The sequence below is a fragment of the Pongo pygmaeus genome, chromosome X (assembly GCF_028885625.2).
Source record: "Pongo pygmaeus isolate AG05252 chromosome X, NHGRI_mPonPyg2-v2.0_pri, whole genome shotgun sequence".
Classification (NCBI taxonomy): domain Eukaryota; kingdom Metazoa; phylum Chordata; class Mammalia; order Primates; family Hominidae; genus Pongo; species Pongo pygmaeus.
The window spans coordinates 80837932-80854289 of record NC_072396.2 but is presented as its reverse complement, the minus strand read 5'-3'; the positions used below and the strand labels follow the sequence as shown (position 1 = coordinate 80854289).

Sequence of the window (16358 nt, the reverse complement as noted above, 5' to 3'; positions counted from 1 at the left end):
TTTGATTGGAGAGTTTAGTCCATTTACATTGAATGTTATTATTGATTAGTAGGGACCTACTCCTGCCATTTTGTTATTTGTTTTCTAGTTGTTTTTTGGGCTTGTCTTCTTTCCTTCCTTCTTATCTTCCTTTTAATGAAGGTGATTTTCTCTAGTGGTATGGTTTAGTTTCTTCCTTTTTGTCTGTTTGTTTGTTTATCCATTATATGTTTTTTGGTTTGTGGCTCCCATGAGGCTTGGAAATTCTATCTTATAACCTATTATTTTAAGCTGATAACAACTTTACACTTTTTATAAACAAAGAAATAAACAGGCAAAAAGAAAACTAATAAAAATTCTATACCTTAACTTTGTTCCCCCACTTTTTAGCTTTTTGTTGTTTCTGTTTATATCTTATTGTATTATGTCTTGATATGTTGTTGTAGTTATTATTTTTGTTGCTTCAACATTTAGTCTTTCTACTTATAATAAGAGTAATTTATACACCACAGTTACACTGTTATAATATTCTGTATTTTTCTATGTACTTACTGTTTTTAGTGAGTTTTGTACCTTTAGAGGATTTCTTATTGCTCATTCATGTCCTTTTCTTTCTGATTAATTACTTCCTTTAGCCTTTCTTGTAGGACAGGTTTGGTGTTGATGAAATCCCTCAGCTTTTGTTTGTCTGGAAAATTTTTACTTTTCTTTTATGTTTGAAGGATATTTTTTCCATTTATATTATTCTAGGGTAAAAGTTTTTTCCTTGAGCACTTTAAATATTTCATGCCACTCTTCTCCTGGCCTGAAAGATTTCCACTGAAAAGTCTGCTGCCAGACATATTGGAGATCCATTGTATGTTACTTGTTTCTTTTCTCTTGCTGCTTTTAGGATCCTTTCTTTATCCTTGACATTTGGGAGTTTATTAAGTGCCTTGAAGTAGTCTTTTTTGGGTTAGATCTGCTTGATACTCTATAACTTTCTACTTGAATATTAGTATCTTTCTCTAGATTTGGGTTTCTCTGTTATTATCCCTTTGAATAAACTTTCTACGCCAGTCTTTCTCTCTACCTCCTGTTTAAGACCGATATCTCTTAGATTTGCTTTTTTTGTAGCTATTTTCTATGCCTTGTAGGCATGCTTTATTCTTTTTTATTCTTTTCTCTTTTGTCTCCTGTGACTGTGTATTTTCAAGTAGCTTATCTTCAAGCTCACTAATTCTTTCTTTTGCTTTATCAATTTTGCTATTAAGAGACTCTTATGCATTCTTTAGTATGTCAGTTGCATTTTTTGACTCCAGAATGTCTGCTTTATTCATTTTAATTATTTCAGCCTCTTCATTAAATTTATCTGATTGGAGTCTGAATTCCTCCTGTGTTATCTTGAATTTCATTGTTTCCTCAAATCAGCTATTTTGTGTTCTCTCTCTGAAAGGTCACATATCTCTGTCTTTCCCGGATTTTCCTGATTCCCTGTTTAGTTCGTTTGATGAGGTCATATTTCTCTAAAAGGTCTGGATGCTTATGGATTTTCGTTGATGTCTTGGCATTGAAGAGGAAGAGTTAGGTATTTATTGTAGTCTTTGCAGTCTGGGCTTGTTTGTACCTGTCATTCTTGGGAAGGCTTTCCAGGTATTTGAAGGGACTTGGGTGTTGTGATCTAACTTTTTAGTCACTGCAGCTGTATCCACATTAGGGGTCACCCTAAGGCCAGTAACGCTGTAGTTCTTGCAGCCTTGTAGAGGTACCATTTTGGTGGTCTTGTATAAGATCCAAAAGAATTGTCTGGATTACCAGATGGAGACTCTTGTTCTCTTCCTTTACTTTCTCCCAAACAAATGGAGTCTGTCTGTGCTGAGTTGCCTGGAGCTAGGGGTGGGGGGTGGGTGACACAAACACCCCTGTGACTACCACTATGGGTATAGCACTTGGTCAGATCTTAAGCCAGCAGAGCAATGGGTCTTGCCCAAGGCCCACTGTAACCACTACCTGGTTACTGCCTATGTTTGCTCAAGGCCCAAGGGCTGTACATTCAGCAGGTGGTGAAGCCTGCCAGTACTGGGTCTTTCCCTTCATGTTGGCAAATTCTCTTAGTCCCTGGGCAGGTATGGAGATGCTTTCTGGAGCCAGGGCCTGGAGCCAGAAATGTTAGAAATATACCTAGTGCTTTATTCTACTATGGCTAAACTGGCACAGAAATAAGAAAACAAAGTCCTTCCTACTCTTCTCTTTCTTTTCCTCAGGCAGAGGAGCCTCTCTTCGTGGCCACCACCAGGGCAGGCCCGCAGAGAGTACTGCCAGTGTACCGCCAGTGTTCACTTAAGGCCTAAGGGCTATTTAGTCAGCTTTTGGTGAATGCTGCCAGGCCAGAGACTCACCCTTTGGGGCAGTGGGCTCTACTCTGTCCCAGGCTCAGTCCACAAATAACGTTCAAGAGCTAAGGCCTGGAATTGGGGACGCAAGAGCCCGTTTGTTGCTTTTGTCCACTGTGGCCAACCTGGTAGCTACACTGCTAGATAAAGTCCCCTTTACTCTTCCCTCTCCTTTTCTCAAACAGGAAGAGCCTCTCTTTGTAGCCACCACAACTTCTAATATGCTGGGTCTCACCATAACCTAATACATTTCCATCTAATCCATGCCCCAAAATGTGTACTACCTGGTTATTGCTGCTGATTATTCAGGGCCCAAGGGCTCTTTGGTCAGCAGGTGATGAATCCTGCCATGACTGGGTCCCTCGATTCAAGGCAATGGGTTGCCTTCTGGCCCAGGGAGCTAGGGCCTGGAATGGGAGCCTCACGATTCTGCCCAGGGCCCTGTCCTACTGTGACTGAGCTGGTATCCAAGTTGCAAAACAAAGTGCTTTTTCTCTTCCCTTTTCTCTCCTCAAGTAGAAAGCAGAGGTCTCTTTTGGAGCTCTAAGCTGCGCTGCTTCGAATTGGAGGAGTGAGGAGTGGTGGCATAAGCACTCTCTTAGCCGCCCCAGTGGTATCTCACTAAGTCGAGTGCCCCCATTTTACTGGCTCCAAGCCCTTTACAGCACTAGGACTTGCCCAGAAGTTGCAGTCCTTGTGGCCTAGATAGCCTTTCAGTTTTATTTGGGACCCCAGTGCACTTTAGCCCACTGTGGCGTGACTTACCGAAACTCAAGTTCTGATCACTGTGATGGATGATTCCCCTCTGGTTTGGGCAGGTTTATATGCTCCCTTCATGGGCGTAGGCTGAGTTCCAATTCAAAGTCCTATGATCACTGCACTCTCCTTCCCCCAAGTGCACTGATTCTCTCCCCATGACACGTGGCCACTTCTGGGGGTTGAGGTAGCAGTGGCATTGGCAATTCAAGATTGTCTTTCCCCTTCTGTGCCTCTTTCAGTGATATGAAGTTAAGATCAGGTACTATAATTGCTCACCTGATTTTTGTTTCTTATGATGATGCTTTTTTGTGTAGATAGTCATAACATTTGCCGTTTATGCTGGGAGGTTGATCAGTAGAAGCTTCTATTCAGCCGTCTTATTCCACCTCCTTCCCCAGTACTGCTCTGATTTAATGAGTTGGTATGTGTTCCTGTTTCTGTTTTTTGGAATTGTTTGTAAAGCATTGAGCTTAATTATTCTTCATATGTTTGTTAGAATTCAGCATTGAAGCCATCTTAGCCTGGGCTCTTCTTATAGGTAGTTTTTTCTTTTTAGTAGTGTGGTAAATATATAACATAAAATTTACTATTTTGACAGAGTAAAAAGGCAACCTACCGTATGGGAAAAATATTTGCAAATCATACATCTGGTAAGGGGTTAATATCAAAAATACATAAAGGATTCCTACAACACAACAACAAAAATAATATGATTTAAATATGGGCAAAAGAGTTGATAGACATTTCTCTAAAAATGATATACAAATGGCCAAGAAGCACATGAAAAGATGCCTAGCATCACTAATCCTTAGGGAAATGCAAATGAAAACTGTAATGAGATACCACCACACACCCATTAGGATGGGCTACTATGAAAAAACAATAATGAGAGTTGGTGAGGATATGGAGACATTGGAACCCTTGTGTACTGTTGGTTAGAATGTAAAATGGTATAGCTGCTGTGGAAAATAGTGTGGTGTTCCTCAAAAAATTAAAAATAGTATTACCATGAGATCCAGAAGTACCACTTCTGGTATATACCCACAACAGTTGAGTTCAGGGTGTCAGAGAAGTATTTGTATTTGTATGCCCACATTATAGCAGCATTATTCATAATGACCAAATCATCGAAGCAAGCCAAGTGTCCATCGACAGATAACTGGATAAACAAAATGTGGCATATACATACAGTGGAACATAATTTAGCCTTAATAAGGAAGGAAACTTTGACACATGGTGGAACATGTATGAATCTTGAAGACAATATGCCAAGTGATCTAAGCCAGTCTAAAAAGGACAAATATTACATGATTCCTATTATGAGGTTCCTAGAGTAGTGAAATTTGTAGAGACATAAAATAGAATGGTGTTTGCCAGGGCCTGTGGGTAAGGGGAAATGGGGAGTGTGAGAGAACAGATAACTCCACGGGGCTTCCCAGAGTGCTCCATGTTGTATTATGTCTGTCTCATAAAGATATGTATCATTGAAGACAGGTTCATTACTACCCATTTTTGTATACTCTTTGTCTAGCACCAAGCTAGACATGTAGTAGGTCCATAGTAAATACTTGTTGAACTGGTAAGGGAATAAATTACCCTTATCTGGAACTTCCCTAGTTTTTTTATACAGAGAATGATGTTCTAGTTAGGCATTTTCCTAGGTATATACTTGCACTTTTTATCTTTTTCATTTCCCCGCTTTCTTTGTTTCTAGGGTGAGTTTTTGGCATATCTTTAACATATATATGTGTAGTTTATACGTGTATTTTTACATTTGACTGTAGTTAAATATAAGCTTGAATATATTTTTTTCTATTATCAGTATACATTTTATTAGAGTCTATGTTCTGGCAGTTTTTCATTATTGAAAAGCCTATGTTACAAAAACATACCAATTTACTACCATCAATAAATGGAAAATGCTTATCTTAATATGTATTGTAACTACATTTTCTTCATCTTTAATGGGTAAAAACAGTTGTCATTGTTTTCATTCATAATTTTTTGACCACTAATAGGGTTGTACTTCTTTTATATGCTTGCTAGTTTATTTCTGATTTTGTAAATTATCTTTAGTAAATGTTTACTAATCAGATTGGTCTGCCTTTGAGTTACTACTATTACCACTACCACTACCATTACCACTACCACTGTGTATTGAGCACTGAGCAAGATTTAAGGGGTACTACAGGAAATCATGGTGTAGAAGAGGAACAAACACATATATTATATGCCATAATAGAGGCAGGTGTAATTTGTCATGGGATCTTGAGTGATAATATTAAGAACTCAGTAAGCTTTTAATTACCATGTGACAGGCACCATTCTAAGTAGTTTTTAAAATATTATCTCATTGAATCCTCATAACAACCCTATGCAATAGGTACTCTGATTATCTTCATTTTACAGATAAAGAAACTGAGGCACAAGGAGTTTAATTACTTGCCATAAGTGAAAATGTTAGTAAATGGTGAAACTGAGATTAAACTCAGGGAGTGTCACTCCAAAGTCTGTGTTCTTAACTACTAACCTATAATGACTCTATCAGTTTTTAAGTGTTGGATTCATCGAGGTGGTATTAGAGATATTCATTTGCATTATAATAAAAGGTGAGTATGTTGAAATGCTTTTTAAAATAGTCATATCATTTTCCATTCATTTATGATTATTTATTTTAATAATTATCCTGTTCAAGTGAACAATTAATGCAAATGTGACTCCAGCCTCTTAGCTTTTTATCCAACATTCCATCTCAAATTCTTTTTTTCCTTGGATGTGTATGCCATTTTTTCTAATTGAAAAAAAAAATCATAAAATAACTTTCATAAGCATTAATGAATTTTTAACAAGGAAATTCTGGGTTTTCTGTATCAGTGAAGATATAGGTAAGAAACATGGAAAAGCATCTTTTTTTTAACTAATGTACTAAATTTAAAGAGCTTGCTGGAAAGACATAAATAAATCTCAGTTTTGTTAACTGTTTTATTTTAAGGCTCTGGGGCATGATAGAATTTTGCTTGGATGGGAAATAGTAGCATTGCGTTTACACAGTTAAATAATTAGAATAGAAATTATGTATGATAAAATATAAAAATGTCATAAGCCCTTAATCTCTTGGTATTTTAGTATCAATGCAAGTCTTGGGTAAAATTTCACCTCAGTTCTTCCTGGTGTAAATTAAAGGAAAAAAAAAACTTTACCTCACTGTCTAAAATTGACATGTCATATCATTAACTCATAAAGTCGTACTCCTTTACACACACACACATACACACACACCACTTTTGAAATGGAAACATACACTGAAATTTGCAGCTACCCCATAGAATAATTTTTGGCACATAGTAGGCATTCAGTAAAGATTTGTTCAGTGAATGAATAAAGGCATTCTTTATCTCTCATTTTTATTTGATCATTATCAAGTTGTTGATAAGGAGAAAAACGTGGCCATTTACAGATATAACTTAAAGCATGCCTCATGAGTGAAATGTAAGTTTAATCATATTCTTTTGATAGTTTTAAGGATTCTAATCAAGGAAAACCTTTTAAGAAATTCTCATGTAGGTGAAATAGGTTTTAAAAATACCTGTGCTCATCACTATCTATTTGAATGAAATCTGTGGTTAATTTATTTGTAATGTAATGACTCCTTGATTAAGAAAAGTATATAATGTATTTTGCTATACAAATAGAATGTATATAACCCACTTTTAAATGATGAGCAAGGTGGAAAATCTGTTCTTACTAGTAAGCAGAGCAATATATCAAATTCCTTTTGTGTTCTTTTGTTAAATTTTCAGGTGAGGGAAAGTGGCTTCGAAACATTGACTATTACCGTTTAGATGGTTCCACTACTGCACAGTCAAGGAAGAAGTGGGCTGAAGAATTTAATGATGAAACTAATGTGAGGTAGGAAAAATTTTCTGTATATATAGAAACATTAAAATAATTAATTTTAAAATTTACATAAAGTTCACTATTTTTATTGTGTATTTGAATGTTTTTAGCAAATGCAAGGTACAGTCAGGTTGCAAAATAGTGTCATCACTCCTTACCCACTGAATTCACTTATGGAATCATATAATTTGTAGCCTTTTGAGTCTCACTTCTTTCACTTGGTGAGATTTATTTGAGAATCATTTACGTTGTTGCATATACCAATACTTTTTTTAAATTGTTGTATAGTCTTCCATTATAGGGATATATCACAGTATGTTTAGCTACTTCCACTTGAGGGACATTTGAGTTGTTTCCAGGTGTTGAAATTAAAATCAAAGCTGCTCTAAGCTTTCAAGTTCAAGTTTTTTTGTGAACATAAGTATTTACTTAAATGAAACAAAAGCCTAGGATTGTGATTGCTGGGTCATATAGTAAGTTTACATTTATCTTTGTAAGAAACTATGAAGCAGTTTTCCAAAGTGACTGTACAATTTTGCATTCCCATCCGCAGTTGTGTGAGAGTTCCAGTTTCCTTACATTCTTGTCTGGACGTGGTATTGTCATTTTTTAAAAAAATTATTTTACTCATTCTAATGTATGTGTAATGTTATCTCTTGTGATTTTAATTTGCTATTCCCTAATGATAAATTATGTTGAGCATCTTTTCATGTGCTTATTGACCATTTTAATATCGTTAACTGTAGATATAAGGCAATTTGTGTGTGTATTGATATTGTTTTAAGCTGTTAGTAATTGACAAAATCAAGCTACATTTGGAAAGAAAAAGTTTTATATATAGTCATATGTTGCTTAACAACCAGTATACATTCTGAGAAATGCATCATTAGGCAATTTTGTCACTATGCAAATATCATAGAGTGTACTGTACACCAGTAGGCTTTCTGTGATATAGCTTATTGCTCCTAGGCTGCAAAACTATACAGCATGTTACTGTACTGAATACTGTAGGCAATTGGAACACAATGGTATTTGTGTATGTAACATCTAAACAGAAAAGATAAAGTAAAAATATGTATTATAATCTTATGAGATTGCCTTTGTACATGCTGTCTGTTATTGACCAAAACATTATGTGGCACATGACTATACATACATCTAAACATATGCATATATGCATACGTATACACATACACAAACGTAAGAAAGCATGGCATTTAAGAAAAGGATAAAGGAGATGGGGTTAGTTTAATAGAAAGATGGCTGAAGTATGCCTTAATAAATATTTTAAACTATGAAGAATATTATACTGTGTGTTTAAAACATGTTTTAATTTTAGCAGCATCATGAACTAGACCTAGGCTTAAGGCTAGAGAAATTTCAGTTACATTTTAGGAAGATTATTAATTATTGAAAACCTGTAGCCTAAAAGAGCTTGCAAAGGGATGATTTGAGTATAGTTAAATTATAAATGTATATGATTGATTATATAACTGTTTAAAGAATACATTTTTATATTCTGTGTTTTTCATGTTTAAACAAATTATTATTTGTGCATGAGTGTGAAGAAGTAATTTTATTGAGTAACTCAAATTTCTCAAACATAATCTAAACCTTTGGCTTGCTAGGTTTCCCAAATTTTAAAATACGACAATGGCATATAATCTGTCACGTGACATTTATACTTGATGACTAGTAGGGAAAAACATTGAAATGTAGATGTTGAGTTGTCAGCTTGGCTTACTCACTAGTGAATTACCCCTAAACATATGCCAAAAAGCATCTCATTCAAATTCATGCTTCAGGCATATACTGGTTGAGTATTTCTTATCCAAAATGCTTGGGGGTGCTAGGGACCCGAAGCATTTCAGATACGGGATTTTTTTCAGATTTTTGAATATTTGTATTATATTCTTACCTGTTGAGCATCCCAAATCTGAAAATCTAAAATCCAAAATGCCCCAATGAGCATTTTCTTCGAGTGTCATGTTGGCACTCAAAAAGTTTTGGAGTTTGGAGAATTTAGGATTTCAGACTTACGGATTTGGGCTGTTCAACCTGTACATGTATATTATGGATTTGGGGAGTTGCTCTTGGGTAGCTGAACCCATACACATGAAATCCACAAATGTTATGCTGTCTCTCAAAATCCACAAACAAACAGAAAATGAAACAAAAAACAAAATGAAAAGAGCAAGGAAAAAATCAACAAACGTTTTAGATTGTATCTCTGTAAATTCTAATTTTTCATGACTCAGTAATTTTCAATAAATAGGATGTAAATATAATCCTTGTTTATGCCAAAGCAATCTGAAAGACACATTAAAATAAACGTTAAGATAATGACCATTTCTAACGTTGTTGTTTTGTGTGACCTGGAAGTAGTTTTCAGCAGTCTCAGAGTGCCTCGTTAGCTTGATACTATTTTTGGTTTGTTTCTCTTTTAATTTAGAAATGATTATAGATTCACCTGAACTTGCAAGTACAGAGAGGTCCTGTGAACCCTTTACCTAATTTTCCCCAATGGTTAAATCTTATATACTTATATTTCAATATCAAAACTAAGAAGTTGACAGTGTTTCAATGTTTGCATATATCTTTTTTTCCATATATACACAGTCAAGATACAGAAATATTCCATCACCACAAAGCTCTCTGTCTCTCTCACTACCCTTTTATAGTCACACCCATTTTTACTGCCAACCTTGTCACTAACCTTAACCCCTGACAATGACTAATTTATGCTCCATCTCTATTATTTTGTCATATTAAGACTGTCACATAAATGGTATCATTCTCTATATGTGACCTTGATATTGGCTTTTTTCGCTCAGCATAATGCCCTGGAGTTCCATCCAAGTTGTCACATGTATCAATAGTTTGTTCCTTTTTATTACAGAGTAGTATTCCATGGGATGGATGTACCACAGATGTTTTAAATTCACTTATTGCAGGACATTTTCATTTTGTCCAGGTTTGGCTATTATAAATAAAGCTGCTGTGAACACTGTGTTCCAGCTTTTTGTGTGGACCTAAGTTTTCATTTCTCTAGGATAAATCCCCAGGTATGCTGTGGCTAGGTCATATGGTAAGTACTTTTTTAGGAAACTGCCAAACTCTTAATTAGAATGGCTGTACCATTTTATAGTCCTACCAAGCAATGTATGAGAAATTAAGTTTCTCTACATCCTCACCAGCATTTAGTATTATCACTATTTTTTATTTTAGGTGTTCTGATAGGTATGTAGTGGTATCTTATTGTGGTCTTAATTTGCAGTTCCCTGACAACCAGTTATATTGAACATCTTATGTGTTTATTTGCCATCAAATATTGTATATCCTCTTGGGTGAAAATCTCTTTATGTCTTTTTGTCCATTTTCTTATTGGATTGCTTGTTTTTTTATTGTAGGGTTTTGAGAGTTCTTTATATAATCTAGATATGTGTCCTTTGTCAGATATATGGTTTGCAAATACTTCCTGCCAGTTTATGGCTTGTCTTTTCATCCCCTTCACAGGGTCTTTCAGAGAACAAAGATTTTAATTTTGATGAAATCTAGTTTGTCAATGTTTGTTTCTTTGTTTTGATCATGGCTGCGATGTCAAGTCTTAAGAACTCTTCCTCAAAGCCCTAGGTCTTGAAGATTTTCTCTTGTGTTGTATTTTACAAGTTTTATAATTTTACCTTTTATGTTTAAGTCCATGTTGTATTGAGTTAATTTTTGTATAAGGTGTGAAGTTTAAAGGTTCATAATTTTGGCTGTGGATGTTCAATTGCTGCAGCATCATTTGTTGAAGAAAGCTATCTGTGGCAGTGCGCAGTGGCTCATACTTGTAATCCTAGTGGTTTGGGAGACTGAGCCCAGAAATTCAAGACCAGCCTGAGCATCATAGCGAGACCCTGTCCCTAAAAAAAAAAAATTACCCAGGCATGGTGATGCACACCAGTAGTCCCAGCTACTCTGGAGGCCGATGTGGGAGGATCACTTGAGATCAGGAGATCGAGGCTGCAGTGAGCCATGATTGTACCACTTCACTCCAGTCTGGGTAACAGAGGAAGACCCTGTCTCAAAAAAAGAAAAAAAACAGAACAAAGAAAAAACCATCCTTCCTTTACTGAATTGGTTTTGCACCTTTGTGAAAAATCAGTTGGCTATACTTGTTTTGGGCTGTTTTTCAGTTTGCTATTCTATTCCTTTATTCCATATGTCTTTCTCTGCATCATTACTACATAGTCTTGATTACTATAGCTGTGTACTAAGCCTTAATATCACATTGAATGATTCTTCCCACTTTGTTCTACCTTTCACAGATTGTTTTAGCTATTTTTATATGAATTTTAGAATAATCTTGTCTAGCTCTACAAAAGTTTTGCAATAATTTTAATAGGTATTAAACTTGTTACTAATTTGTAGAGAATTGATATCATTTTTCAACTGTAATACTTGTAGCAGCAGAGAATTGATAACTTTATTGTTTTCTGATCAGTGAACACAGTGTGTCTCCATTAGTTGATCTTTGATTTCTTCCAACAGTGTTTTTGTAGTTTTCAGTATACAGGTCCTGTAGATCTTTTGTTAGATTTACACCCAGGTATTTCTCTTTTTTTGAGTTATTGTAAATGTTACTGTATTTTTAATTTTTGTTTCCATTGTTCATTGCTCAAATATAGAAATGCAATTGATTTTTGTGTTGATCTTTTGTCTGTAATCTTGCTGACTTCATTTGTTCTAGGAGTTTGTTTTATAGATTTCTTGAGATTTTCTAAGTAGACCATTGTACTATCCTCAAGTAGGGATAGTTTTATTTCTTCTTTTATGATCTGTATGCTGTTTGTTTCCTTTTCTTGTCTTACTGCAAGAAAAGTCTCCAAGTATAATTGTGAATTTGTCTGTTTCTCCTTTAAGTTATGTCAGGTTTTGCTTCCGATATTTTCAGCTCTGTTTATTATGCATGTTTAGTATTGCTATGTCCCTCCCTATACCTCATACTGGTTAAAACTTAAGAGTAATATAGTTAGTAGCAATGGTGAGAGTGGACATCCTTACCTTCTTCCTGATCTTAGGAGAAAAGCATTCTGTCTTCATTAACTATGATGTTAGCTGTAAGGTTGTTTTTTTGGGTGGGGGGGTTTTTTTTGTTTCTGTTTTTGTTTTGAGACAAGTTCTCTGTCTATCACCATGACTGGAGTTCTGTGGTGTGATCATACCTCACTGCAGCCTCAAACTCCTAGGCTCAAGGGATCCTCCTGCCTCAGCCTCTTTGAGTAGGAATGCACAGCCATGCTGTACTTTTTTTGTAATTACTCTTCATCAAGTTGAGGCGGTTCCCCTCTATTCTTAATTTTCTCAGAGTTTTTGTGATGAATGGGTGTTTACATTTGACAAATGCTTTTTCTGCCTCAGTTTGTATCATCTATTTTTTCTTCTTAATCTGTTAATATGGTGTGCTATGTAGATTGGTTTTTGAATATTGAACCAACCTTTCATGCCTGGAATAAAACTCCACTTGATCGTAAGGATAATTCTTTTTATATAATAATTGGCTCTGTTTGCTAATATTTTGTTGAGAGATATTTATGAGAGTTACTGTTATATATTCAGTTGTTTTCGTGTTGTCACTGTCTGGTTTTAGTATCAGGTTAATATCGACCTCATAAAAGAAGTCAATAATTGTTTTCTCTTCTATTTTCTGACAGAGATTATGGGGATTTGTGTTAATTTTAAATGTTTGGTAAAATTTGCCAGTGAAACCAGTTCTGGCCTTGAAGATTTCTTTTTTTGGGAGTTTAAAAATCACTAATTAAATTTCCTCAGTAGTTTTAGGATTATTCAAGTGATCTATTTTATGTTGAATGAGTTGTTGTAGTTTGTGCTTTTGTAAGAATTGGTTCATTTCATCGTAATTTCAAATATATGTGTAGAATTGTTCATAGCATTTTCTTAATATCCTTTTCATGTCTTTAGGGTCTATAGTGATAGTTTCTGTTTCACTTCTGATACTGGTAATTTGTGTGTTTCTTGCTAGAGGTTTGTCAATTTCATTAATTGTTACAAATAACTAGTGTTTTATTCCCTTGATTTTCTTCTTTTTTTTTTTCCTATTTTAATTTCATCTTGCTTTTGGTTTGTTTTGCTCTTCTTGTTCTACTTTCTGGAGGTAGAAGCTTAGATTACTAATTTGATATGAGACTTTTTTTCTTTTCTCATGTAAGCATTTAGTGTTATAAATTTCCCTTTCAGCACTGCTTTATACAGACTTTGATATGTTATATTTTCATTTAGTTCAGTATATTTTTATTTCAGAATTCATCTTTGGCTCAGCTAGAAGCATGTTGTTTAATTTCCATGCGTTTGGAGGTTCCCATTATTTTTCTGTTGTGGATTTCTAGTTTAATTCAATTATGTTCAGGAAATATAATCTGTATGATTTCAGTTCTTTTAAGTTTGTTATGCTTTGTTTTATGTCCCAAGTAGACTGGCCCTTGAAGAGAATATGTACTCTGCTGTTGTTGGGTAGAGTGCTCTATAAATATTGATTAGATTTTGTTCTTTGGTGAGGTTCTTGTATTCTTCTTTACTTTTGCTGATTTTTTTTAGCTATGTGGTTATCAGTTTTTGAGAGGAAGATTGAAATCTCCAACTATAATTGTGTGGATTTTTCTGTTTCTCGTTCAGTTCTGTCAGGTTTTACTTCTGATATTTTCAGCTCTGTTGTTTATTGTGCACGTTTAGTATTGCTGTGCCCCCTCTATCCCTCATAATCTTCTTTGCTCTGAAATCTATTTTACCTGATACTAATATAATCACTCTTGTTTTATTTTGATTGGTGTTTGCATGGTATATAGTTTTTCATCCTTTTACTTCAACTCACCTATGTTGTTGTATTTGAAGTGAGTTTCTTGTAGACAGCATGTGGTTGGGTCATGTTTTTTGTTTTATTTTTTATCCACTTAATTTTTCTTTTAAATGGTGTATATAGACCGTTTATATTTAATGTAGGGCTTCAGTCTACCATTTTATTTTTTTGTTCAATTTGTTCTCTTTCATTCAATTTTCTTTTGTTTATGATTTCTTTTTCCTCCGTTCCTGTGGGTTAGTTTTATATTTTTGAAATTCTATTTTGATTCATCTGTAGTTTTTTTTAGTATTTCTCTTTGTGTAGCTTTGATAGTGGTTGCTGTAGGTATTACATCATACCTATACACACAGTCTACTGGTGACATTTTGCCAGTTTAATTGATGTGCAAAAACCTTACCTCTTTATATCCTTTTGATTCCCTTTTTATAATATGACTGTCTCAAGTGTTTAACCATATCAGTCAGTGTAATCATTCTTTCTTCAACCATAGAATATAATTTAGAAAACACAACAGAAGGAAAGTGTTGTATTGACTCATATTTATTATTTGCTGTTACTTCTCCCTAATGTTTCAGTATTCCTTCTTTTATCATTTTCTTTGTATTTAGAGAACTTATTGTAGCCATTCCTTTTTTTTAAGCAGGGTCTTGCTCTGTCACCCAGGCTGGCATACAGTGGTACAATTTTGGCTCACTGCAGCCTTGACCTCCCAGGCTTAAGCCATCCTCCCACCTCAGTGTCCCAAGTAGCTGGGACTACAGGTGCGCACCACCACACCTGGCTAATTTCTGTATTTTTTGTAGAGATGGGGTTGTACCATGTTGCCCAGTCTGGTCTTGAACTCCTGAGCTCAAGTGATCCACCTGCTTTGGCCTCCCAATGTGCTGGGATTACAGGCGTGAGCCACCATGCCTGGCCTAGCCATTCTTTAACAGCAAGTCTGCTGGCAACAAATGATTTCCCCTTCATTCTTGAATAGTATTTCAGCTGGATATAGAATTCTGGGTTGACAATTCTTTCCTTTCAGTACTTGAAAAATATGTGTCACTACCTTCTTGTCTCCCTGGTTTCTTATGAGAAACCTGCTGTTTGAATTGTTTTTCCCCCCTTAGATAAGGTGTCGTTTCTCTCTTCTTTCAAGATTATTTTTCTACGTTTTCGGAAGATGACTGATATATTTTGTCATGGATTTGTTTGGGTTTATCCTGTTTATGGTTCATTCAACTACTTAAACCTGCAGGTTTATGTTTCTTAATACATTTTGGTAATTTTCAGTCATTATTTCTTTGAGTTTCAGCCCCTCCTTCCTTCTCCTCTTCTTTTAGGACTCTAATGACAAAAATGTTAAATCTTTTATTATAGTCCTATAGGTACATGAGTCTCTTTTCCATTCCGTTTTTCTCTGTTGTTCAGATTAGGCCATTTCTGTTGTTTAGTCTTTAAAATCACCAAATCTTCTGTTCTTTGCTTTCTACTGAACTCATTCTGAGTTTTTAATTTCTGTTATATTTTTCAGTTCTAATTTTTTTTTTTTTTTTTTTGAGACAGGGTCTCACTCTCGCCCAAGCTGGAGTGCAGTGGCAAGATTTCAGCTCACTGCACACTCCACCTTCCAGGTTCAAGCAATTCTCGTGCCTCAGCCACCCAAGTAGCTGGGATTACAGGCATGCACCACCACACCCAGCTAACTTTTGTAATTTTAGTACAGACGGGGTTTCATCATGTTGGCCAGAGTGGTTTGGAACTCCTGACCTCAAGTAATCTGCGTGCCTTTGCCTCCCAACTTGCTGGGATTACAGGCCTGAGCTGCTGTGCCCAGCCTAAAATTTTCATTTGGTTCTTTTTTTATGTCTTCTTGTTTCTTTGCTGAGACTATTTGTTTCATTTGTCTCAGGTATGTTAATAATTGCTTATGAGGCATTTTTACAATGACTACTTTAAAAATCCTTGTCAGACAATTCTAACATTTGTGTCATCTCAGTGTTAGTGTCTGTTGATTGTCTTTTCTCATTGAACTTGAGGTTTTTCTGGTTCTTATTATGAGAAAATTCTTCCATTTAAACTGGGCATGTTGGTTACTATATCATGAGATGCTGGATTTTATTTAAATCTTTTGGTATAGTAGGCATCTTCTGACAAATGTTTTGGCAGGGCATGAGGTGCCCTACTACATTGTTGCCAGTTGATAGTGGGAGTTCAGTCTCCTCACTAGGCCTCTACTGGTATTACCTTGGCTGGGTGGGGGGACAGAGGCTCAAGATTACCTGTTTACTTCTTTCCAGATGGCCTCCACCGACACCACAGGGGGTGACTCATTAGTTATTATTGGATGGTGGTATAATTCCAGTAGGAAGGGAAGGGGTTTTCTTGTAACTGCTGGGTGTGGGTGGATGTATTGTTTCCCTACATGGTCCTCATTGACACTGTTGGGTCACAGGGAGGACCTTGTTAAATCAGACTTCTCTGACCCCACCCTGGTAGTGCCTTGTTAT

The 16358-nt window shown here is 35.5% G+C and overlaps 1 protein-coding gene across 9 annotated transcripts in view; it reads left to right on the top strand.

The window, feature by feature from the left end:
- Positions 1-16358, top strand: part of ATRX (ATRX chromatin remodeler) — a 284010-nt gene that overhangs the window by 206559 nt on the left and 61093 nt on the right. For all 9 annotated transcript variants that reach the window (XM_054470837.2, XM_054470836.2, XM_054470841.2 and 6 more), the window contains one exon: positions 6911-7019. In XM_054470837.2, the coding sequence (XP_054326812.1) occupies positions 6911-7019 (109 nt within the window). The remainder of the gene's footprint in view (positions 1-6910; positions 7020-16358) is intronic.